Source organism: Astyanax mexicanus, chromosome 23 (assembly GCF_023375975.1).
Source record: "Astyanax mexicanus isolate ESR-SI-001 chromosome 23, AstMex3_surface, whole genome shotgun sequence".
Taxonomy (NCBI): Eukaryota; Metazoa; Chordata; class Actinopteri; order Characiformes; family Acestrorhamphidae; genus Astyanax; species Astyanax mexicanus.
Genome location: NC_064430.1, coordinates 8,242,944 through 8,269,111, shown reverse-complemented (window position 1 = coordinate 8,269,111; position 26,168 = coordinate 8,242,944). Strand labels below are relative to the sequence as shown.

The 26,168-nt window shown below is 37.8% G+C and overlaps 1 protein-coding gene across 4 annotated transcripts in view; it reads right to left on the bottom strand.

Moving 5' to 3' along the window:
• Positions 1–26,168, bottom strand: part of fhod1 (formin homology 2 domain containing 1) — a 92,121-nt gene that overhangs the window by 12,370 nt on the left and 53,583 nt on the right. For 2 of the 4 annotated variants that reach the window (XM_049471135.1, XM_049471133.1), the window contains exons 11-19: positions 25,654–25,846; positions 21,537–21,641; positions 17,680–17,763; positions 13,640–13,690; positions 10,694–10,842; positions 6,771–6,893; positions 2,389–3,332; positions 684–839; positions 366–548 (exon numbers count right to left, since the gene is read on the bottom strand). In XM_049471135.1, coding sequence (XP_049327092.1) covers positions 366–548; positions 684–839; positions 2,389–3,332; positions 6,771–6,893; positions 10,694–10,842; positions 13,640–13,690; positions 17,680–17,763; positions 21,537–21,641; positions 25,654–25,846 — 1,988 coding nt within the window. The remainder of the gene's footprint in view (positions 1–365; positions 549–683; positions 840–2,388; positions 3,333–6,770; positions 6,894–10,693; positions 10,843–13,639; positions 13,691–17,679; positions 17,764–21,536; positions 21,642–25,653; positions 25,847–26,168) is intronic. The other 2 variants (XM_049471134.1, XM_049471136.1) reach the window with 2 other exon arrangements.

Here is a 26,168-nt window from a genome sequence, read left to right as displayed (position 1 = left end):
GGGTGAAATGCTGTTAGTAATGTCACTCATTACTAACAGCATTTCATATATTCAGCATATATACACATATATCCCCCTTTTTAAAGTGGATACATAAATAATGCAATATATATATATAACCTCTTAATGATTTAATGAAATTTCTTAATTTTTCCCCACACAAATCTTCCTAACTTCAAATAAGAAAAAGATATCAAATAAAAAATAAATAACTACTTGTCCATAAGCAGACATACTTATAAGACATAATAAGACATACTTCGGATCAATATTGGATTGTCACAATGTTTTATTCCCTAAAATGGAAACTCAATATAGACTCATGCCCTGCTGTTGAAATACAGATTAAGATTAAGACAGATGACCTTCTCCAGGCTCTCATAGTTGAGTTTGAAGGCCCAGAGTTGCAGGCGTGCTGTAAGGCCACTGATGGACGATAAAGTGAGCAGAAACTGCTCTGCTGTCCCCAGAGGCACGTCAGGACTGGCCAGCTGAGCCTCCTGGATCTTCTGCTTCTCCTCTTCTGTGGGAGTCATAGTCAGAATTTTCTATAGTGTAGAACAGAGTAAGGAGAATAAGCAACAGAGAGAATCAATGAGACAAAAAAACAGGCAAACCCAAAGCTGTTATTTGAAAAGTGTGAGGCTGCTGCTCTCTTGTGGATGAAAACTGCAGTGCAGTACCTCAATCCCTTCTTTGCTGATGGCGAATTCATCAAAGTTGAGAATAGCAGTTTTGATGATGTGCACAGCAGGTAAAACAGTCATGCCGATGTTTATGGCGTTGCTCCTCTTAGAATCCAGAACATGAATTTCTGCTCTCTTCACCTCAGCACCTTTCTGAAGAACCAAGAAGGAAAGCAACTGAAGGTTAACTCATTTTGTTCAAAATTTATGCATAATCTAAGGAGAATTTCCACACAGTGACAAGTGGGAGCTCCAATATTTAGAAGCTTGCACCAATCATGCACCAAGCAATGCAGTCTGACTTTACAAACATTTGCAAAACAATGGTTAGTTTTAAAAAGATTTTAAAGAGAAGTGCGGTACTGCATGATACTGGAAAAATACAATTTCTTTTCTCTCTCTTTGATATTCCACCATCAGGGTGTAATATTTAAAAGTGGAAGTGTTTAGGACCAACAGCAACTCATAGCATGTCAAGTTACAGTGCTAAAAAGTAATCAACAATCAGCTGATCAATATCTGCAGAGCATCACACCTGCTATTAGAACAGCAATTATTGACTGTGGGTTTGGGATGGGACGTCCTAGAAAGCTCCTGTAGGTGTCCAAATACTTTTGTCCTTACAGTGCATCTCATCAGTGGAGGTCAGAAAAAAAAAACACCAAAAAAATTCACTGAACATTAACCTCTTGATACTTGAAAACTTTGATCCTTTGGCCTCATATAGAGACACTGCCCATACCATTAAGTCGTTACATTACAGCATTACACTCAATTAATTAACTGAACAAAAGATGGCATCCCAGTCAAAAGTTTTTACAGCCAGTCCAGACAGAAACATGGGCCAAGTAACAATTGTCATCCAATTTTAATTTTTGAAACTAGTTTATTTACTTACTGTATAAAAATAAAATGGTGTTTTCGGACTAATTGGGTCCTACTAATTTTTATGTTAAAATAAACTATGGTCCCAAAGACATTTTACAGCCAGTTGTTTTTGCACAAAAACCTTTCAAAGATTAAAGTTTATTTTTTTATGCTTGTTACATCCCACTTATTCTAAATAGCTAGAAGAAATTAAAAATTCACACCAAGCAAACAAGGCCGGGTCTCAGGAGGTTTATTCATTTTAAACTTAATTGCATTTGATAATTATAATTCACAAAAATGTCTTATATTTTGTTCAACATTACATTTGTGGGCCATTTATAAACCTAAGAAGCATTACTCTTATTGTGTACTGGGAGACAAAAGTCACATGACACCCCTTCAACCATTACTTGCTGGGATATTCAGATATGCAAGTTTTCCTTTTGTTTTGTTTCCCTTTCATTCCTGAAAGTAAAAGGGTGTCCTGCTACTTTTGACTTAAATTCCACCACTGTGTAAGTGGTGAAATAAAATTTGGTGACACAGATATGCAAATGCACTATGCACGTACAGAGAAGTCTTGTTCATAGAATAGGACTATACATTAACCTATTGGCATTATGCCTCATCCCAGGCATTAATATTAAACTTTGGAGAAGTGAAAGGAACTGTGTTCTCTAAAATGATAAATAGGCCCCATCCAGTACTTCTTGGATGAGGTAAGAAGTTTGGTATGAGGTTGGGTGATAATCATCAAACATCCTGATTTAAAGAACCTGAACTCTCATTGCTAAATGCAATCAATGATCAAAACTGTAGTTATAAAAGTTACCTTTGCCACAGGAAGATCCTTTGCCTTGGACTCAAACAAATGCTCCAGCTTGTCCGTGTCCACACTGACCTTGTCCAGAGACGCCCACACTGTGCCCCGTCCAAACTTACACTTCCTGGGGCTGTCAGGCTGCTTGAGCTCCTTCCAGAACAGTTTGACCGTTTTGCGTTTCTTGATGAAGGCAGGGTCTGCGGCCAGAGAGGGAGGAGGAGGGGGCATTCCTGGGGGTGGAGGAGGAGGTGGAGGTCCACTAAGTCTTGCAGAAGATGGTGGAGGAGGAGGAGGTGGTGGAGGAGACAGTCCTGCAAGCCCAGGTGGAGGAGGAGGAGGTGGAGGAGGAGGAAGACAACCCAGTCCTCCTCCGGGTGGTGGAGGTGGTGGTATACCATTGACCATGCCAGTGTCGAACGTGTCTATATCCAGCACATCAATGTCCTCCTCCTCCAGAAGGTCAGAGAAGTCCAGGTCTTTGATCCGCAGGGCTTTAGAGCTGGGCTGCAGATTCTCCCACGCTTCCTGGTTGTCCCTGGACAGTGGGGTCATCATGGTCTTCTCCAGACTGCGTGAATGTGTCTCTGCATCAATGCTGTACTGTGGTCGTACCCGCCGGTGCTTCTGCTCCTCTGCCAGCCTGGCCCGTGCCGCTTGGGCACTGCCACCCAGCCCCTCCAGTTCCGCCCGCCGGGACGCATCCTCGCTGGACTGGGAGGAGTGCGAGCGGAGGCTGGACAGACGGCCAGCCAGGCTGGAGATGCTTGCATCTTCGACTCCACCACTTTCTGCTAAACTCTCGTCCATGCTAGGGCTCTTTAGAGGCCCAGAGTTACTGCCGGTGCCGCTGGAAGTGGAGGACTTGGCATAAAGCATGTCCAGCATGAACTTCCTGTCATTGGAGAGGGTGCTGTGCCGCTCCGCCACGCTGCCCTGCCGTTGTACGCTGTCCCCTGCAGTGAGAGAGACAATAGATGGTTCACAAAAAGGCTTTACAGTGCAAACTGACATCAAACATAAGATTTGTTACTGAAGAGAATAAAACACCTAATTTTATTTCTAATTTTTTCCATTTTCTCCCCAATTTACACAGCCATTTACCCAACTCACTCATTAGGACTCCCCCTTATCACTAGTGATGCCCCAACACACCAGGAGGGTGAAGACTAACACATGCTTCCTCCGATACATGTGAAGTCAGCCACCGCTTCTTTTCAAGCTGCTGCTGATGCAGCATTGCCGAGTAGTATCACAGCGTGCTTGGAGGAAAGCGCAGCGACTCGGTTCCGATACATCAGCTCACAGACACCCTGTGCTGCAGACATCACCCTAGGAGTGATGTGGGGAGAGAGCGCCATCTACCCACCTGGAGGGAGCAGGGCCAATTTTGCTCCCTCTGAGCGCCGGCAGCTTGATTGCAAAGCTGCATGAGCGGAGGTTCGAACCTGCGACCTCCCGCTAACAGTGGCAGCGCATTAGGCCACTGGACAACTCGGCACCACCATAAAGTACTTTTATAATAAGCAAATACCAGGAATTATGGATTTATTGGTGTCACAGACTTTCACAGAATTTCACAAACAATCTTCTTTAACACAGGTTTATTCATTTTAGTAGCACCACCATGTAGAATAGGGCTGCACGATATATCGTTTAAGCATAGTCATTGCGATGTGCGCATGTGCAATAGTCACATTGCAGGACATGCGATGTCACATGAGGCAATTAAATCAAACACGTCATGTTGCAATGGCTTGATGCAGTTGTAGCTGAATTCACACTCCCAGAAAAAACGCTCTTATTTAGCTTTTAAAAAGCCATTTAAATGCCTGATTACTGTTGTTTTGCTGTTTTCCTCAGGTTTATATATATATATATATATATATATATACCCCCAATTTTTTTTCTTCCCAATATCGTGCAGCCCCAATGTGGAATAATGAAGTGAGTCTTAAAGAGTATAGACCACCTATGTTTCAATAAAAATGTTGATTTGATACGATTAAAAGTATATGATATATTGCAATACTGATATATTGTCCCCCGATGAATGTGTAAACTTCACTGGACAAATGTTTGAAGACACGCCTTATTAACCAACTGAAATTTGGTGACTTTTGCAAATGCACACACACTATGCACGTATAAATTAGTCCTGTTTATAGAACAGGACTCTCAGGAGCAGACAATAAACATGAACCTATCGGCATTATGCTTATGCCAGGCGTGGGTTACAGAGGTATAAAAGCATGCCCTCCAACATTAAGCTGTGGAGAAAAAGTGGAAGGAACTGTGTTCTCTAAAATGATGAATAGAGCCCCATTCAGTACTTATTGGATGAGGTAAGAAGTTTGGTATGAGGTTGGGTGATTATCATCAAACATCTTGATTTTAAGAACCTGAACTCTCATTGCTAAATGCAATCAATGATCCAAACCTAGCAGAAAACCTAATTTGGGCAGTAGAGTTACTCCAAAAAGAGCAGGTTAAACTCTTTTTAATACTCTTGATTTAAGACAAATAGTAAATAATAAGGTGTCACACTGCTTTTGTCTATGTAGCCGACAACAGATACTGATTTTATGAAGGTGTTTGCTGTTTAGACATCAGAAAATGTAGAGATACATCACAAATGCAACAAAAAAAATGTTGGGGCAATTTTTTTTTTTACATAAAACATCCAGTGACACAAACCAGATAAATGCACGAAATCAGGTTATTTTATGTACAAACTATTATGCTGTCAGTAATAAAAGACAAACTCAATGGAAAGAATTTAACCAAACAGGATTAAAAAGCAATTTCTTCTTTAGAGGGTACCAAATATCCAAACCAACATATTCCAAAATAATCAGAATTAAATTTACACAGCTCCGCCACTTTCACTTCTCCATTCAGCAAACTTAAACTCCTTTCACCAAACCAGCTACAGCCCAGCCTACCTTTAATAGACCCAGCATGTGTGCAGAGCTCCATATTCCCACACGCCACCATCCCAACACCTCTCAGACACCCAGCAGTCTGACTGCAGCTCTGCAGCACAGCCCAACATCCTCCTCCACTCTCCACCTCCCGTCTCTACACCAGAGCCAGAATGAAACCGGATAAAGGAAATCCCAATCTCCATCTCCTGCTCTGACTGTTTATGTCCTGCCCGTCTATTTCAGCTAATTTACACTCCCTGGACGCTAGCTTGTTAACGTCAGGGTCATTTGAACTGGAGAACGCTAGGAGGAGGAGATTGAATCAGACAGAAATCTCCAAAACCACAGAGGAAAATATTTGCGTTTAAAATTAAAGCTGCAGTCTTGGGAATGAGTAACAATTCAGCTATAAGTGGAATGAGTTAGGGTGTGTGTGAGAAAGCAAGAGAGATAGAGAGAGAAAGGAGGAGGTGAAGAGAAAGTCTAGGGAACAAACCTGAGAGGAAAAAGAAAAGTCATAAAGGGAGGGGTGAAGAAAAATGACAAGTAAGAAGAAGAAAAGAAATAGAATAAAAGTAAAAAGAGAAGTTGGAAAGAGAAAATTAATGAAGGGGAAGAACCAAGAACCAAGTAACTAAATAAAAAAAGGAAGAAAGAAATGAAAGTAAAAGAACAAGAAAAAAGAGAGAAAACAGAGATAAATTAAAGGGGACAAACTAGTTAGTATAGGGGAGAAAAAACAAAAATAAATGATATAAAGGATCGTTATGGGAAAAAATAGGAAGAAAGAGCAAATAAAGGAATGGGGAGAATAAAGAAAGACATAAAAGAAAAGAAAGCCAAAAGGAGAGAAATAAAGAAAAAAAGAAAGAGAAAGAGGGAAAAAGAAACTAAGAAAAGGACAGAAGATAAATAAAAGGAAAAGTGAGATTAAAGACAAAAGAGGAGTAAATAAAAGAAAAATGAAGAATCAATGAATAATTACAATGAAGAAAGAATGGATCAAATAAAGAAAAAGTAAATAAATTAAATAAGAATAAATAAAAAATAAACAAAAAGAAGAGAAATATGAAAAGTGACAGAAAATAATAGAAAGAAAAAAGGAAAAGAGCAAATTAAAGAAATGGAGAGAATAAAGAAAGACATAAAAGAAAAAAAGCAGAGAGAAGGTAAATAAAAGAAATATTGAGATTAAAGGCAAAAGAGAAGAAAAAATAAATACATTTAAGAAAGAAAGAATAAAATAAAGAAATGAAATTAAATAAGCATTAAGAATAAAGAAAAACACAAAAAATAATTAAATGAAAATGAGAGAAATATGGAGAATCAATAAAGAAATAAAGTAAGAAAAAAGAACGAGAAAAAAAAAAACAGAAAAAAGCAAGAGAGAAAAGAAAAGCGCTAGTGTGTGTGTGTGTGTGTGTGTGTGTGTGTGTGTGTGTGTTAGAGGGAGATGTAATCTCTTGCCTGGTTCATTCTGCTGGGTGGTGTGTGGTTCTCCTGGCTGCTCCAGTCTGCTCGGGGAGGGGCTTCTCCTGCTGGAGTCTCCCCCTGGAGACTGGGGCTCTTGACCACTGCTGTGACCCGTCTCTGATGTACACACACCCACCCAACACACACACCCACAACACACACACCCACAACACACACACCCACAACACACACACCCACAACACACACACCCACAACACACACACCCACAACACACACACCCACAACACACACACCCACACCCACACCCACACCCACACCCACACACACACACACACACACACACACACACACACACACACACACACACACACACACACACACACACACACACACACACAAAAATTAGAGAGCAGTTCCGTTTCTCTAGCGCTCGACACACAACAGTATCAGTTCTACAAAAAAAAACGCAACCAGTGGAATCATACAGCAATAAAAAAAGCTCCAACAACTGAAACATTTCCCTTAGTTATTATTTAGAGTAGTTCTTTGAATGCATCCATTCATTCAGACCCAACAAGCACTCTATTAACACTTTATGTTAAACTGATACAGTTCACAAAAACACAGACCACACAAAAACTAAAATAATTTGTTGGTAGCATCATTTAACAAACTACACAACTCTCTGAAGCAAGCGTAATTCCCCCCCAGCAAGCATTTCATTCATGCCCGACTCAAAGCCCCTCTATAATCCTTTCAGCCCTCGTTCTGCTGCCAAACACCTTTCACACTCCCCAGAGAGTTTTTGTGAGTGTGTACATTTGTGAGAGATGTCTGGACCCTCATTTGTGTCTTTGGCCTGCTCAGAAAAGCCCATCTCTACAGACTGACTGTTACACCACAGCCAAACTGAATACTCCCCTTCCATGGGAAACTCTACTCTCAGTGGAGAAGAAAAGACCCCATCCCAAACTCGCTCCATAGACACTTCTCCAAGCTCCCTGTGTCTCTGCCAAAATGGGCTCTGTCCCAAATACCACGGAGACTGAGAAAATGGACAGTTTTACGAACAAGAGCAGGACAAGGATACGGCATTAATTGATGCTCATGCTCAACACCAAGATTGGGTACAATGATCTACATATCTGGATATGTAAATACATATATCTATACTTTTTCAAACATTTTCAATAATGTTTTATACATAAAAGATCCACAATAGATTTTACAAGGAGATTCCAACACAACATCCACCTGACTTTAAAAGACCTCCACTCACACCTGCTTGGCTCCACCCCTGTTTTCTACACTGGGAAGAATCTGGAAGGATCCAGATGTTATAAGACCTGAGCTGAACTCCAAAGATTGTTTTATGCATTGCAGTTTTAATTCTATGAAGAACTATGAAGAACTATAAAGAAAAACAGAATACGTTTTATATTTTAGATTCTTTAAAGTAGCACTTCTTGCTTACATGACTGTTTTGCACATCTTGGCTGAATTTTCTCAAGTCAGCTTTATTAGGTAGAGTCACCTGGAATTCAGGCTTTCAGTTAACAGCTGTGCTGAACTCGTCAAGAGTTAATCACTTAAATTTCTTGTTTCTTAATGTGTTTGAGAGCATCATTTGTAAAGTTGTAAAGAGGTATTGTAAAGAGAGGTGGTATACAGTGAATAGCCCTATATTAGTAATATTCTAACCCATATTGTGGCAAGAACCACTCAACGAAATCAATGAATGAAGGAATGAAGATCAATCAGAAAAAAAGAACCAAAGAACTTTGGAAGTATCCTCAAATGCAGTCGCAAAGACCATCAAAAATGTAATGATGAAACATGCTCTCATCAGGACCACACTAGGAGAGGAAGTTCAAGAGCTAGATGTGTAAATTGAGCATTATATTAAAATTTTAGCATTATAGTACTACATCCATATGTTATTGAAAAAAACGAACAAACACAAATCTCTCAGTTCAGCTTGGATCAAAATGCAGTTAGGTACTGACTTACATTGTAAAGAAATCAGTAGCCTAGCATCAGCATTTCAACAGCAAAATGTGGCCTAAATTAACTCTCCACACAAAATTGAACACATATCAATTAAACAGATCAGTAAAGTAAACCCATAAAATAAGCTCATAATCAATCTAAAGCCACATTTCTGTCTCCTGGGTTCCAGCAGCACCTACCTTTAGTTCTTCTCCCGCAAATAAGCACTGCCTAACATTCCATTCCTCACTGTGGCTCACACTCGCAATCAAAGCGCAAACTGCTGGCCGTGCTCTCCACTTGCTAGACTGGAGCGCTAAGCTAACGTTTCCCATTATAATGAGAGCTTTACAGCAACACTTGACATGGAATGCTGACTTTCTCAGCTGGACACACATTACATAAACGCCACGGCCTGAGCTCAACCAATCTCAGAGCAGAGCCCGCTGACTTGGCCCCAGCCTCGGTGCGAGGAGGAGTAACCCTGACGCAAAAATGTCTAGTCAACTTCCTAACTGCTCATGACACATACGGTAGCAGAAGGTGTGTATGTGTAATAGTGATTCAGTTCTAGTGAGAGTGGAGGAGAGGTTTAAGGGGGCTTAGGAGGAGAGATTAGCAGATCACGGTGCTGCTGAAGAGAGTCTTGCAGAGGCATCACCCAGGGCATGACAGTGATCATGTTACATGAAATAAAATATTTTTTATTTATACGATTATTTTGTTTTTTGGTCATAACAGCAAAGATGTCGCTATACAGTGCAGCACCTCTACAAAAGCTGCTAAAATATTTATTAAAGTCTTTTTGAGGTGAAACAGGGCTTTTCAATAGGGATGCATGATGATACCGGAATTATATAGGTACTGAACGATAACAGTTTTATTTATAGGAGAATCGAAGAGGGATATTTCAAACCAATACTTGCTGACGTATTTATTATACACCAGCATACCTTAAAATGTCCTTTACTTAGAAGAGTAGTTTTTGCCATAATCTGGATTAGAACATTACTCAAACAGGGCTATTCACTGTATAACAATTCTACCTCTTCACAACTTTACAACTGATGCTCTCAAACACATTAAGAGACAAGAAATTCAAGTAATTAACTCTTGTCAAGTAATTAACTCTTGTTCGGCACAGCTGTTAACTGAAAACCTGAATTCCAGGTGCAAAGCTGTCATCTAAGCAAGAAGTGCTACTTTAAAGAACCTAAAATATAAACATATTCTGGTTTGTTTAACTCTTTTTTTTGTTTGCTAAATAATTCCAGATTTCTTTCTTCATAGTTTGGCTGACTTTAGTATTAATCTATATTTTTAAAATAAAATTTTAAGATAATAAAAAACACTTAATTTAAGATGTGTCCAAACGTCTGATTGGTACTGTTCTATGTGCATTTTTCCCCCAAATTCTGCTTAAATAAACAGAGAACTAACATTTCCAGTACATTATTAATAATTTCCCAATTTTTTAGGTATTCAATGAAAAAAAAACTCTCAAAATGTCCAGGTTTTCCAGGACACATGGTAACTGAATCTAGATCTGAATTATGTTGTAGTGATTAAATAATATAAAAATGATGTTTCCTGTCTGTAATGCAAACAAAGATATTCTAGAATTTTAATATAAAATCTATAAAAAAAAAACTCAATTTGCCGCATTGGCTTTAGTGCTGACATGCCCTAATGTTTGAGTTGCTGTTTATTCCTGTGCAGAAGGTGGGGCTAAGCTACTCTTTCAATGCTTTGAAAACTTTTTTTTACTGGCTAGTTTATGGAAAACATAAAAAAATAAACTAAAACACATGATGTGCATTGTAATAGATACAGGGTCTAAAAGGGTTAAGAAGCCTGAGCTCCAGTCACTGAGTGTAAAACTCAGACAAAGAGTAGCTTAGACTAAGGGAGGGGATTGGACAGGAACAACAGGAGAACAGATGAATAACACAGGCAGATTATGTCACCTTCAGAGGCTGGCTGCTCCGTTTCAGTAGACTGAGAGTAGACGTCTGGGTCAGGAGACACGCTCTCACTCAGAGAGACCTGCTGCTTCACGGGCTGGGGCTTCCTCTTCTCCCAGTGTGTTGCTGCCAGAGTGCGCAGAAACGTGTCTCTAAAACAAGGAGCATACTGAAAGTTAAAAAGACTAAACACAGAAACACAGCATAAATGCTGGATATCTATACTTTACTGGAGTAATAATTTATACTCAATTATCTGAATTTTCTAATCCTTACATTTTAATTATAGCCTCGTTAGTTCTATTTCATTTCAGCTTGTTTTTATTCTGGCTTTTCATCGTTCAATAAAACCCCTTTCCAAATAAATCTCTCCATCCAGATAGATTGAATCTGGTTATGATTGGATGTAGAGAAGTATAAACATATACCATTCCGACACTCTATTGGTTTATACTGTGATCCATCACACCTGCACACGTCATACCCCTCCCACTCCAGCAAGAACAAAGCAAACATATGTAGCCTAGTATGAAGATGATCCGTGCAGAGACTCAAGAGAACTCCAGTCCAACAAAGTTCCTTAAATATATTTACATTCTACTAAAATACATTCATTTTTAATGGGCATATATGCAGCTGAAACAGGAAGGAGCCTAGTGCATCCAAAATTTATATAACATAACATTATAGTCATTATGGCTTTTAGTAAAATGTGTTTTGGTGAGGGGGGGTAGTGCACTATAGGACTCTGTGGTTCGGACTACGCTTTTGTCATTAATGGCTTTATTTTTTCTCCTTACATTACATTTACTTTTATACTTTAAGTAGTTTTGAAACCAATACTTTTACTTAAAGAGTAAAAAGCTTAAATTGATGCTTCAATTTCTACAGAAGTATTTTAAACCCCTAAATCTATACTTCTACCTACAGATTAATTAATGTAAATACATTTTACACATTTGGTTAATAGAAACAACATAAAGATACAAGACAATACAGATACAAGAAAACCAAGATAACCACAGATGGAATTTGGCTACTGATTTTAATCCATCTGTGCAGTAAACACACACATACACACCAGTGAGTACACATGTCCAGAGCACTGGGCAGCCATTACTGCAGAGCCCGGGGAGCAGTAAGGGGTTAAGGGTTTTTCTCATGGGCTCAACACTGATGACCGCCATACCTGGGTATCAAACCCACAACCTTGTAGTTGATGGCCTGGTGCTCTAACCACTCTAGCCACCACTGTCCCTATTCTATTTATAGTGCAAATAGATTTAGTAAAAAAATCGTTTAAAACTAATTCGTTTTACTTTTGGATGTAGCAAAGACATTACACACAACGTACAGTTTCACACTCAGTCATGCATACACACCAATTCTTCATGAGTAAAGAAATAATGGTGGCGCAAGTCAGATTGACGCAACAAAACCCAAAATGAAAACCAGCCCATTCATTTCAGGCTGCTACTGGATCACCGCTGGCTATATTTCGCTTCCTGAGAGACCACAAAATGACTAGCCAGATCTGCCAGCTCTGCTAAAAGAATGTGGATGCATATCACTGCAGCTGAATGACCAATCAAATATGTACGTTGTGTGACGATATGAAAACCAATAACTTCAATAGATATAGTTTTATCTGAAGTAAAACAAAATATAAGAAACATACAGCTCTGGAATAAAAATTAAGTGACCACTTAAGTTTCTGAATCAGTTTCTCTGATTCTGCTATTTATAGGTATAAGGCAGAGCTTTCAGAACTCAAATAATGCAAAGAAAACAAGTTCATATTCATGAAGTTTTAAGAGTACAGAAAATCAATATTTGATGGAATAACCCTGGTTTTTAAATCACAGTTTTCATGCATCTTGGCATGTTCTCCTCCACTAGTCTTACACACTGCTTTTGGATAACTTTATGCCTTTACTCCTGGTGCAAATATTCAAGCAGTTCAGCTTGGTTTGTTGGCTTGTGATCATCCATCTTCCTCTTGATTATATTCCAGAGGTTTTTGATTTGGTAAAATCAAAGAAACTCATCATTTTAAGTGGTCTCTTATTTTTTTTTTTTTTCCAGATCTACATATAAAATATATACTTTATTCATCAACAGTGACAACATTAAAACCAGCTCCATATATACAGTACACTGTCTAGCCATAATATTAAAATCACCTTTTTGTTTCTGTTTAGCTTGTAGCTGGTTTTAATATTGTGGCTGAAGCTTGCCTAACCATTACCCTAACAACAATAGTTCTGGATTTTTGTATTAATTCTGTGATTAACTAAAATAACAGTTTTTTTTTTCCCTTTTCCATCAAGCATTACCACATTGGAATGACTATGCTTAAACAAAATTCTGTGTAGCCCTAATAATTTTTCTATATATTTTTTGTACGAAAAAATATAACTTTTGTTCTGGATATAGAAGGACAGTTGATTAGACCCCAATTTATAGGGATATATAGTTTTTAAATGCTTTTATCGTCAAAATGTGAAGTAAATCTGGAGGAATTAAGAATACTTTTAAAACAAATTAACATAAGTTTCAGGTCTTAAATAGGCAAAAGTAGACAGTGAAACCTAAATATTAATCACTGGATTTTGGCGGCTACAGTAACTAAACCTAGAAATATATTTAAGTAATTATATCAAAACACACACACAAACAAATGCACCCATTCAAGTTCCCACCACCTGATCTGCAGAACATGGGCAGTGCTCTTTTAAAGCAACAGCTCAGCTAAACATACCTCACATGATTTTTTTGGCTCAACATTCACCAGACCCACGATTCAGGACCAGGTGCTCTGTCCTGACCTCTCACCTCAATCATTAGTAGACATGCCATAAAAGTGTCACAGAAGCAGCTTCCACCAAAACCATCACCACCACCACCACCACCTTCAATCCCCTCAGAGCGAGTCTGAAGTTTACTTACGCATAGTTCCTCAGAACAGGCCGGTCCTTATTCACACTACAATCCTCTGAGCTGGAGAGAGATTTCAGTTTATTCATGAGAAGAAGCCACTTAAAGATAAGTGTTTAGAAGAAACTGCAACTAGCCCACTCAAAAATATTTTCATGCATTTATTTCAGTATTAATACCACAAAACACAGAGAAACACATAACTAGAAACAACCAGGTTAATCTTGTGTTAGACAAATTACTTGATGTTACTAATTGAAATCTTCGACTGATAGTGAACTGATTCAATCTACTGGTTTCAGATCAAAATGCATTACTGCCAGTTAATGAACGTAATGAATAAATAATGATTTTGAACAGCTCAAGAATAAAAGAACAGAAATTACACCCCTAATAAGAAATTCCCCAAGGGTTTTTAAGAAGAGGCAGTGGTTTTTCATATTTTACAGGATGTCCACCTCCAACAACTTTATGAATATTTAAATTGTTCCTTATAGCCAATAATGGTTCCACTCAATATGACCTCAAATTAATACCACCCTAAATTAAACAACATTTCACCTTATTTACACTATTTGAATGAATGATTATTTTAATAAAGGACAGACACTGCATTTGACTTTGTTTGGTGTTTGAGTTCTCCTCCATGTTGCTTTCATGTCACAAATCGTCTGTTTTTTTTTTGTTTTGTTTTTTTACATGTGAGAAATGCTCTAAATAGAGATTTCTACTGACTTTCAATGAACTTCAGTAATGTTTTTCTTTTCCGCATCATCTTTTTCATCATCCGATCACTTTAAGTGCTGTGTTAAGGCACTGAAATCCCATGGTCAGTAGAATAGATAAGAAGAGTTTATTAAGGCATATATAAACATTTAGCATTTCTGACAGTGTACTGTTCACAATTTTGGAAAATTAAGAAAATCTATAAATTAATAAATAAAAAGCTCCTTATCTGGACAGTATGTGTTAATTTACCCAGTAAAAAAAACACATACAACAGTTGTGGTTTCACATATTCAATATATTGAATATATAAACAAACATTCAATGCACTTCTTGTGAAAAGCTAGCATTATTGTATTTGGAAATCCGTGCTTAATTATGTTAAATCAGGTCATCACCCAGGAGAAATAAAATATGAGAATGTCTTTTACTTTTTACTGTATGTATGCACATTAAACACTGTACTTAGTACCCTAAAGTTCTGCACAGTACTAAGAACCTTATTTTACATTTTTTTTTAAACACTGATCTCGTAGTTTGGAAGGAATTCAGATAGATTCACCTTGATAACGAATGATTCACGACACCCCCAGTAAACGGATATGATTAAACCATTTCAGGGCTTCCACACTTGTACGGTAAAGCTGACTAGATCCTTTTTTTAAACTCTGAACTCTAAACAGTACACTAAGGAGACGAGCTGGCGTGTCCCATTCATCAGGACACTCCGCTCAGTTTATGAGGAGCTGGAATACGTGTGCTCTGGTCTCAGTGTGACGGATTACAGAAACTTCCCACAGAGAAACTTCAGAAACTTATCTGACAAAATCAGAACCTCAGACAGGAGGCGGATCTGGGTTCTCAGTCTCCAAGAGGATAAAGTCAAAACTGAGTAGTAGGTTAACTCACTAAAAAACACACCTCACACATCCAGTACAAACAAAGGAATAAAGATGAGAGGGAGGGAAGGTGAAGGAGATAAGGCAGGTCATGAAGCGGAAGACCGTGAGAGATCAAACAGGGACACAGCGCAGACTTTCCCAGGAAAGCTGTGCATACAACACACATGAAGCACTCATCCTTTTTGGAATTATTGGTCATTTACTGTACAGAGTATGACTAACGATGACCATTCCCAAGCCTGAAATGACTACAGCTTCAATGATTTAGACTGCTAGCTCTACAGAAGGCTGCATTCTTTGGCCATGCTGCAGCTACTCACCAAACAGAGTCTGCCTCGTGCAGTCTGAGGAAGGAGAAAAAGAGGAGAGAGAGAGGGAGGAAAAGAGAGAGAAAGAGAGAGAAAGGAGGAGGAGGAGAAGGAAGGAGGAATGTTGGAAGCCACAGCATTAAGGAGAGAGATTAGGACCCAAGCCAAACTTTACGAGGATAAAGAGAAAAGAACTCAGATAGACAGACAGACAGAGACAGGCAGATCAAAAATATCAGCAGGAAAAAAAAAATGAAAGGGTAAAAGTAAGAGGCTAAAAGAAAGTAATATGCAAGACATGCTTATGGCAAAGACCTGCCACTAAATAATCAATGATGATAAATAAATGATGACTTAAGAACATCGATTTACATATTATATATAATTACATTTACAGAAAATCATGCTTTTCATCTTGACAATATGAATTTGGCAGTAATTATTTATTATTTATTGCATCAAAAATGAAGAATTGATCAATATAATTTCTCTAAAATGACTTTTTTATAAGCTTTTGCATGACAGACTGTGTGTCGCAACATTTTTTACATAAGTTCCGATAGCTTTTATGATCTGTTGATCAAATGCTAATATCAGTCAATATGTCAGTCAAGGATAAAGAACTACCAAATAAAAAAAATTAAAGAAGCAACAATAGAGACAAAAATAGAGAAACTATTTGCATGCAAATTATATATATAAATATATTCACTGACAAAAATATAACAGTTCAAGAAGGAGTTGCTTAACTTTAAACTTTATATGCATGAATAAAATACTGATCTATGTAATGATTACTTTATCAAAGCAAAGCTTATTAAGGAAAACTGTACAACTGAAAAGGATGCACTAGCAACATCCTCTTGGCTGCAAGTAGCCTGGATACAGGCTAAGGTTCCATATGGCATCCTGCAGCACATTTTCTCACATATACTGCAGCTTGGCCTGTAGATCCTGCACATTCAAAGTTTCCTGAAGCTGACCACCCAAATTAATCCCATAAATGCTTGATTGGGAACAAATCGGTCATCCAAAAGGCCAAGAAAGTGTTGCAATCTGGCAAAGACATTGCTGAGAAATTCTTGTTGTGTGGATGCGCATTATCCTGCTGAAAAATGGCAGCTGGAAGACCTGCCATGATTGGGAACACATGGCTGCAGGACGTCCTTGCACATATTTAGTTGACAAACTTAGTTGATAGTGTGCCTGGTATCACTACTAGTAGTGACCAACTGTCAACTGTCAACTGTCAACGGTCAACTCCCAGATCAGCACACCAGAAGTTGGGGCATGATTATGGTCCCAACCTCTGTACTCAAACTGGATCGTTGTCAGATTCCAAAAAGACCCTGGATTCACTGCGAAAGACATTCAAGTTCCATTCCATGTCTGTAAATGAAGAAGGATGAACAGCCTGCGTCTCAGTCCACTGATGTGCCACCTCTCTAAGTCTGTTAACTGAGCATAATGTCTTCCAGGGTATCACAGAGCCATTTCTATCAGGCAGTGATCTTTCACCAAGAGGTACACTGCCCAAAAAGTAGCTTCCAAGAGCCTTTTTACCACAGAATCTAAATCAGACCACACCTGTAATCATTTACATATCTGCCTCTGACATAACGGCATGCAGAGTTTTGCAGCAATCCATAATGTATGTAATAACAAATTAGAGCAATATTGTATAAATAATATTCGTGAAACCGCAGAGAAAACTTCTAAAATATATTTTTAAAAAATCTGGTAACACTTTACAATAAAAGGTACATTAATTAACAGCACTTAAGACAGAACGTCTCAACTAATAATTAATATATTACTGTTTCTCAATCCCTACAGAGTTACACACTCGTACCCCAATTCAATCAACATCAAATTTGATAGTATCTTTTAAACACTTCAAACTGCATTTTGTCACTCAAACCACTAAAACCAAAAACACACTACGTAAGCTTTACCAACACCCTACGTTTGCTAACTAAATACCTAATTCCATCATCCTTTCTTTCTTCCTACCATCTGTCATCTTTTCTCCCCTTTTTCTTTGCTCTATTTCTTTCAACTTTTTACCATTATCACACTCATATTATCTCACCAGAGAAAGAGTAAGAATACTCACTTAAAGCCTCCTTTTCCCTCCGTGTGGTTCTGCTGCTCCGGCTCTGTCTGCTTCTCCTGGGGAGGCGCCGCTGTGGGAGATGTGCTGGAATTGGACAGGAGGAGACACACACACACACACACACACAAAGTAGTAAGTTCACAGCCAAGGCAGTAGCTCAGACGCAGACAGACCTCCACATGTCAAAACGTTTCTGTTTCCTTTAGAGGTCCGCAGAGACCATGCACACGCCCACACACACACACACGCTCGCGCACGCACACACAATGTAGACTAGAACAAAACTTCTACTAACTGTGCTCAAGACTAGATCACACTTTTCCATGTTTATGTAGTATTCTGTAAATTTATCATGCATCATAAAATGATTTTCCTTATTTGTAACTTACTGTATTACTTGGTGAATAACTAACAATTATTATGTGAAATTTGGTTCTTACTGGAGATCAGATGAACAGGGAAAAGAAGAATCAATGTGACAATATAATACAACCAAAACCATTTAATATGAACTGACCGGATATTCTAATACAAATGTGGAAAAATCTAACTCCTGAAAGTGGGCGTGACAGAATAAAGTAGATAGGAGGTGAAGAAGGGTAAATTACACCTTTTGCACAATCAACATTGGATGGCTTATAGAACTGTGCTACTTAAAACCAAAATAATTGTTACATTTTTAAAGTATGGTAATGTTTAACTTCATATATGCTGCTGCCTAAATGTTTTTGTGACAACCATTTTTGAAAACTATACCAGGTGTCTGCTATAGGTGGCCCGCGGGCCAGATGTGGCCTGCAAGCATGAAACATCTGGCCCGTGAAGTTGTTTGAACTATAATGAACGATGATGAAAAAATTAAATATAAAATGCTTCTCTGGCGAGCTTTTGTTTACATTCCCCCGTCTCTGTTGCGCTCGGTGTGACTTTAGTTTCTGCTGTTCTCGTTTTTTGACCCGTTTTTGGGCTCCCTATCTCCTTATAAGGGCGTTTTTTCCCGGCCGTGTCCCAATTCACTAGCCGGGACCCCTGACCTATACCATATCACACACACAAAGACAGACACACCTTCGTACTTCTGGAAGGATTCTGCAATGTGACTAACCAGCCAATTTTACTTAACTCTCCTCAGCCGAGCTGTCGTTACGGCAGCTCAGTTATATACTGGGCTGCTTTTCAGCTCCAGCAAGAAAAAGAAGAGAGAAAGAGAGGGGGAGTCGTTCTCCTTTAGAGAACACCTCACTAATCCCCTCTTTTTACAATCAAGACACCCCTCTCTGCCTAGTGGTGGGAGAAACACTGCCCTGCCAAAACAGAGCTGAAAACACTTTCTCTGACACTAAACCATATTCAAACGGACATCACGATTCATCACGAGTCTTCTTTCTTCAAAAGACGAGTGCACTACAGTCATTACACATTAGACATCATAGTCATCAGTCTGAGCATTTCTTAAGCAGACAAACAGTATAATGGCAGTTTCTTTAGCTTAACATTAGAGATGAAGAAGCCCCTGGTGTGTCAATGAAGATGTTAAGAGCCGTCACCATGTGATGAGTGATTACTGAATTAGTTAGTTTGGAAACTGAAGGAGGGCTGGAGGTAGACAATTTTAGCTGATCTGGATCAGTACTTTTCATTCAAGCGCCAACACTAATAAATAAATGCATTCATAATAGATTTTTTTTCCCTAAATTGTGACCTTAGACATGAATGTGTGTAGCATTAATTTTTAGTTGTTCAGTGGAGGCTATACTGTAGCTAACAAGTAAACTATATGAAACTCATTAGTATCCTGCTAACATGACTGCTTACATGGGTTCTGATACAATATGAAGAAATGTTATTTTGTTATTTAACAAAATTAACTATTACAGCAGCTACAATTAGCTACGTATGTGCAAAAAGTAACTGCTACAATTAGTTAGTTAGCTAGGTTAGTTATGTCCACAACATTAACCAATAGAGCAGCTAGAATTAGATAGTTAGCTCGGTTAAGTATGTCCACACATTTAACTTAACAAATACAGCAGCTACAATTAGCTAGTAAGCTAATTCGATTAATTATGTCCACAAAATGACCTAATATAGCAGCTACATTTAGCTAGCTAATTAATCTATGTCCACAAATTAGCTACTTGTAGCTGCTGTATAAGTAGGTAGCTATTCAGCTAATTATGTCCACAAATTAAACACTACAGCAGCTACAGTTAGCTATTGTTTAATAATGGCCACAAAATTAACTAATACTGCAGCTAAAGTTAGCTAATAAGGTTAATTATCTTTACAAAACTAACTAATACAGAAGCTTCCGTTAGCTAGTTAGCTATTTAAGTTAATTATGTCCACAAAATTAGCTAACACAGCAGCTACAATTAGCTAGTAAGCTAATTAGATTATGTCCACAAAATTACCTAATACAGCAGCCACAATTAGTTAGTTAGCTATTTAAATTAATTATGTCCACAACATTAACTTATATAGCAGCTATAGTTAGCTAGCTAGGTTAATTATGTGCACAAAATTAACTAATATAGCATCTACATTTAGCTAGCTAATTAACCTAGGTCCAAAAAATTAGCTACTTGTAGCTGCTATATTAGTTATAGCTATTCAGCTAATGTCCACAAATTAACTAATACAGCAGCTACAGTTAGCTAGTGTTTAATAATGTCCACAAAATTAACTAATACTGCAGCCAAAGTTAGCTAGTTGGCCAATTAGGTTAATTATGTTCACAAAATTAACTAATACAGCAGCTTCCATTAGCTAGTAAGCTAATTAAATTAATTATGTCCACAACATTAACTAATATAGCAGCTATAGTTTGCTAGCTAGGTTAATTATGTGCACAAAACGAATATATCAGCTACATTTAGCTAGGTAAATCAATGCATGTCCACAAATTAACTACTTGTAGTTGCTGTATTCGTTAGTTAGCTATTCAGCTAACTATGTCCACAAATTAACTGATACAGCAGCTACAGTTAGCTACTTGCTAATTATGGCCACAAATTAACTAATACAGCAGCTAAAGTTAGCTAGTTAGCTAATTAGGTTATTTATGTCCACAAAATCAACTAAAACAGCAGCTAAAGTTAGCTAGTTAGCTAATTAAAATCAACAAAAAAATACTGTAAAAATATTAAGCTAAAACGCTGTGTGGAAATATTGTATAGTTATCTGTGGCTTTTCTTATTTTATTTTTTTTGTTTAAAAACAACATTACTTCCACCCAACATAGATCTTCAGTTCACACCCTCAGTTGATCAGATCATTTAAATTATACCCCTTTAAGATAATGGTCTATGTCAAGAGTGTGACTTAAGCTAATGTTTTATGTCTAGTCAAACTAAAATGTGACTTTCTGAAATTTTAATAGCTTTCCAAGATGGTGGCTACCTTCACTGACCTTATCTCCAAGATTCAGTGCTCGTACAATATTAGCAAGTGATGAGGTTTTTACTATAATATAAAGTTTACTTTATATTAGGCTATAAATATTGCATCTTTGTTCAGTCTTAGCTATTTTGCTGACAAAAAATCAGACTAAAAATATAGACAAAAAACCTAAGTCCATACAGCTAGCTACTTTTCAATTTATATATTTTTAATTATTAATTAGAACAGTTTCTGGTTGGTTCTTCTGCTTAATTCTATGATAAATGTATGATATCCTCATAACCCATTGCTTGTTTTTAAATGGTCACAACAACGGTCATATATTCTTTGTGTTTATTATAGGAAGTTCTCGATATATGATATTTTCTGTTTATCTTTAGTCTTATGGTCTCAGATCATCATACAGGACATGTTCTACCATTGTGATGAAAGGTAGTGAGGGTTGTTATACAGACCTTTTGGAGGGGGTGGAGGGCTCCTCTGTTATGGACCCCGCCTTTTTTAACCTCCGCCTAGAAATCCCCATATGAGCCATGTACTGACTCATGAAAGAGCGCCCCCTGGTGAAATGAGCAGGAATGTGAGAGAGAAAGATAGAGTAGAGAGAAAAGAAGACGTGGAACAGTGATGTCTGGTTACATGAGTAAGCAGAGGGTTAAACACACTGACAAAAAAAAAACAAAAGACCCACAACATCAGCAAAGCATGAACACCTCACAGTCCCAACCACCGAGAGGCGTGACCCGCACTGACGCCCAGGAGCAGAAGGAACGGAAAGAGATAAAAAAGGTAGAGTAGCAATTAACTGCGAATGTGGACGCGAAGTGATTTGTTGCTGCTCTATTATTGTCTGCTCTTCTTGTCCACATCAACACCAAGGAAATGCTCTGAAAAGAATTTTGCAGCATGAAGAGGGTGGTGAAAAAAACAGCATTTTTTAAAGCATTAAACATTAAAATGTTATTCTGCATGTTTTTTTGCATTTTTGTGGTGCAGAACACTTAAAAACACAGTCACCTTTGTAAAAGAATTGGCTGAGTAATTTTTTGCCAAAATCAGCATATCATCTCCTTCTCCTAACTTGACCTCTGCAGGATGATGGCCTGTCAAGAGTGTGACTTTATGTGATAATTTATGAAGCCAAAGTAAAGTGGAATTTCTTTCTGTTTTTTTTTCCCCCAGACTAGGCTACCTTCACTCAGGGCTTATCCCCAATTTGTAAGTGATGAGCTTTGTACTATAATACAAAGCTCAAGTTTACTTATAGCTTTATGTTATAAATATTGCATAGTTGTTTATTTCTATTATTAAGTTTTATAGAGTTTTTAAGTCAGCTAAAATAGCTCATAATAGTCCAGAAATAGTCCATAAAGCTAAAGCTAACTATAAATGCTCTACCATTTGTGGCAGTTAAAATGATAAAATATTTAATTGTTAACTGTTTTATGTTTTTTCAATTAATATTTTCAGAATTTTGAATTCATTTTGGTTCTGGTTGGTTCAACTTAAACAATTGCTAATTGCATTTTGAGTTTAAACAGCCATAACAACTGCCAAAAGCTTTTTGTGTTTCCTAAAGAAACTTAGTTAGGTGTCACCAGACCAACAGCATGGTCTGTAACCCCATCTGAACCCAGAAAGCTGAATTCCCATAGCTGTAGTAAGAGAATAGGCATTCCAAATCAAACACTGGCTCTCTGCATACATGTAGGGTTTGGCAGACGAAAAAAATGCTGCTACAGTTTGTGACTAGACTTGGAAAGGCACGCAGTAATTTGGTTACACTGGGAGGAGCTGGGCATGGAAAGTGTACATACTAATCCACAACCAAATCTCATACATTTACAGTCTGAACAAAAACAATGTCCTTTCTTGTTTCCAAACTGGTTCATTCATTCATTCGTTCAGTAGACAGTAGTTTAGTTTACAGTAGTGGCCATATTAAATGTTTTACTTGAGCATTATTTAAGGTAATGCAACAAACAAAATCTTCCTTACACTATACAGCACTGAACATTTGTTTTTGCAAATTTGTGCATTAATTAGCTTTTCCAGTCGTCAACACACTGGCCACTTGACAAAGTATACAAGTCAATTTTGCAAGTGGGTATTTCCTCCTAATTTGTTGGTTATGGCACATTATGGTCCCCCACCCTTGCTGCAGGCATCATTACCCATTTGCTTTAGCCCACAGATTTGTTGTTATCTCTTCAGCTGGCGCGCACACTGTTCACAGATTGGTCTGTTAAGGAAACAGTGTGTTTTGGGAAAGAGCCATCCTGCTGACACTACTGACAAATGAAGACGTTTAAAGCATTAGCTAAATCAGCCAGCAGGGGACTACATGGTCATGTTCTTATAGCATAATAATGGTTGCAAGAAAGTTTCAGGAATTTTGTCTGGAGTCTGGGGGGGGGGTCAGAAAATATAGATGTCATATTGCATTATTGATTTTTGCAGTGCTATCAAAAAAGTATAAATTTTCCAAAACACAACATTGATTTTTTAATTATTAATTCAGATGTAGAGATTGATGTCAGACAGTGTGGGGTTTAAACACAACACACAGTTTTGTACTTATTGTGTCATTAGATTCCACTGTGTTGTTGACCATGGGTGGATCTACCGGGGTGGCATAGGGTAGCGCAGCTGAAACTCTGAAGCCTTGCCACCGCTGCTGCCACCCCAGAATTAAAAAAAATAAAAGATAAACTATATATATATATATATATATATATATATATATATATATATATATATATATATATATATTACGGCCAATTTGACATTTACGAGAGCGAATCTCCTGCAGTAACTGCAGTAAATTATAATGAATCAAATTATAATTTAAAGCCTGGTGCTAGTGTAGTTGTGATGCTGAATTTGAGCTTAAAAAAATCTTATTATGCTAAATATACATGTATTGTTTGCTAGGTCCAGAGATGTCAGTTACTTAGTAACACATACTCTAATCTGTCAATCTGCTATATTACTATTTCCAATCCAGTAATCAGATTAAAGTTAGATATCCAAGTAACTGTGCATTACTTTTTTTTTTATTTTCCTTCATAAAAATATTGTAGCGTCTGGCTGGACACATTGTAAGGATGGATGAGAAAGATGTGTACAGTCGACACTTTATTGCTGAAATTTACAATGGTTGCTACCGGCTGCAACCACGCCAAAATAACAACAGGTTAGCAAGATAACAAGCTAACAGGCTAAAACTAGCACTCTGGCTGCATACACACCCTTCAAAAATTCCTGCCCCCCTCTTGCCACCCCATAAATATTTTTCTAGATCCATCCCTGGTGTTGACTGGATAAAAAGTTAAACTTCCCTTTAATTCAGATTTGCTTAAAAAAACGCATTAGAAATAATGTAATTGTCAGAAATGTTTAAATATAAATAAAACAGAAGAAATTGGGAAGGGGCAATTTTTTTTTTTTTTTTTTGGAGCTACAGAGAAGCTGATCCATGTTCATTTTACAGCCACTACCAAAAAAAACTGGACCATAAATCAAGTTTAAAGTCATTTTGGCTAAAAAAAAAAAAACAAACAATACCAAAGTCTTTATGTGTGTATATGTTAGTTAAAGGTGGCATTACTGCATATGGAAAAAAGAGGACAGGCAGTGATAGATCAGATCCTGTCACAGGGCTATGGTTTCTCACACACACAGCTAGAAACAAACTTTGTTTTGGTCGGTCTACCATTCCCCACTGAGAAGTAAAATTGCTACTCTCAATCAAATGAATGTGAGTGTGTATGTGTGTGAGTGTGTGTATGTGAGAGTGAGTGTGTGTCAGTGAGGAAGTGTGTGTGTACACACCAGTGGATTTTAAAGAGGACAGTATTAATAATGAATGATAAATGCATAAAACAAGCTGTGTATATACACACACACACACACAATAAGTCCAAATATTTATGGGAACCACTACTAATGAATGCACTCAGCAGTTACACTTGGACACAGATGTGCACAAATCCACACACACACACACACACACACACACACACACACACACACACACACACACACACACACACACACACACACACACACACACACACACACACACACACACACACACACACACACACACACGCACAGCTTGTCTAGTCCAGAAAGTAGGATAGGACACTCTGGAGCAGATAAAAACATAAAAAAATAAATTTATTAGTACCATGGCTAGTTGGAAATGAGGTACGGTGGTGATCGTGCATCATTCTGACCTCACTAACTTGTGCTCGTGTTGCTAAATGCTTTTTTCTTAGACAGTAACTCAACAAAAGCAATTACATTAATCAGCAGGTGTCCCAATACTTTTGTCCATATAGTGCATTTACTACCCGAGGAACTCAAGTCAATCTCCAAAGAACATTGATTATACTTGAGTATACTGTCACTATGTGGTGAGAAAGGGTACTTCACTTGCATATTAAAGTCAACAGAAGTAATACATAGTGAAAAACATATGAAACAAGATAAAATCTTGTTGGAAAAAAAATAGTTTAAAAAAAATGCACAAACGCATACACACTCACACGCTCACGCAATACTCACAGGCGCTGCTCCAGGTCCGAGGAATTGGCTGCCGTTCCATTGCTCACTACAGGGGACGTTACAGGGGAGGAGCTCTGAGAGGGGGACTCAGATACACTGGAGGACGGGCTGAATGGTTCTGGGCTAACACTGACAGTGGGTATAGGGGAGGATGGCCTGTCTGAGGGTAAAGGAGACGTGGCACGGCTCAGACCTAAAAGAAAGGGTTATAAAATGCATTAAATTAATGAAGCAAATTCAAACTTTTATATTACTTAATTAAAAAAAAGTCTGGATCAGAGTGTGCAGTATTTGATCCGGTTAGTTTCGCTTTCACACTGCAGTTTATTCAGCAGGCTAAAGAACTACATCTTGTCATTATCATCAGCCCTCTCTTTACTTAAATACTTTATGTTAATTGTTTTGTACAATGTTAGGTATTAGTTTGGCGAGTTGCTTTGACAGATGATGTGCTGATTCCTAGCTCCCCGCAGTAGAATTAATATAAAAATCCTCATCAGATTCATTTTATTTAT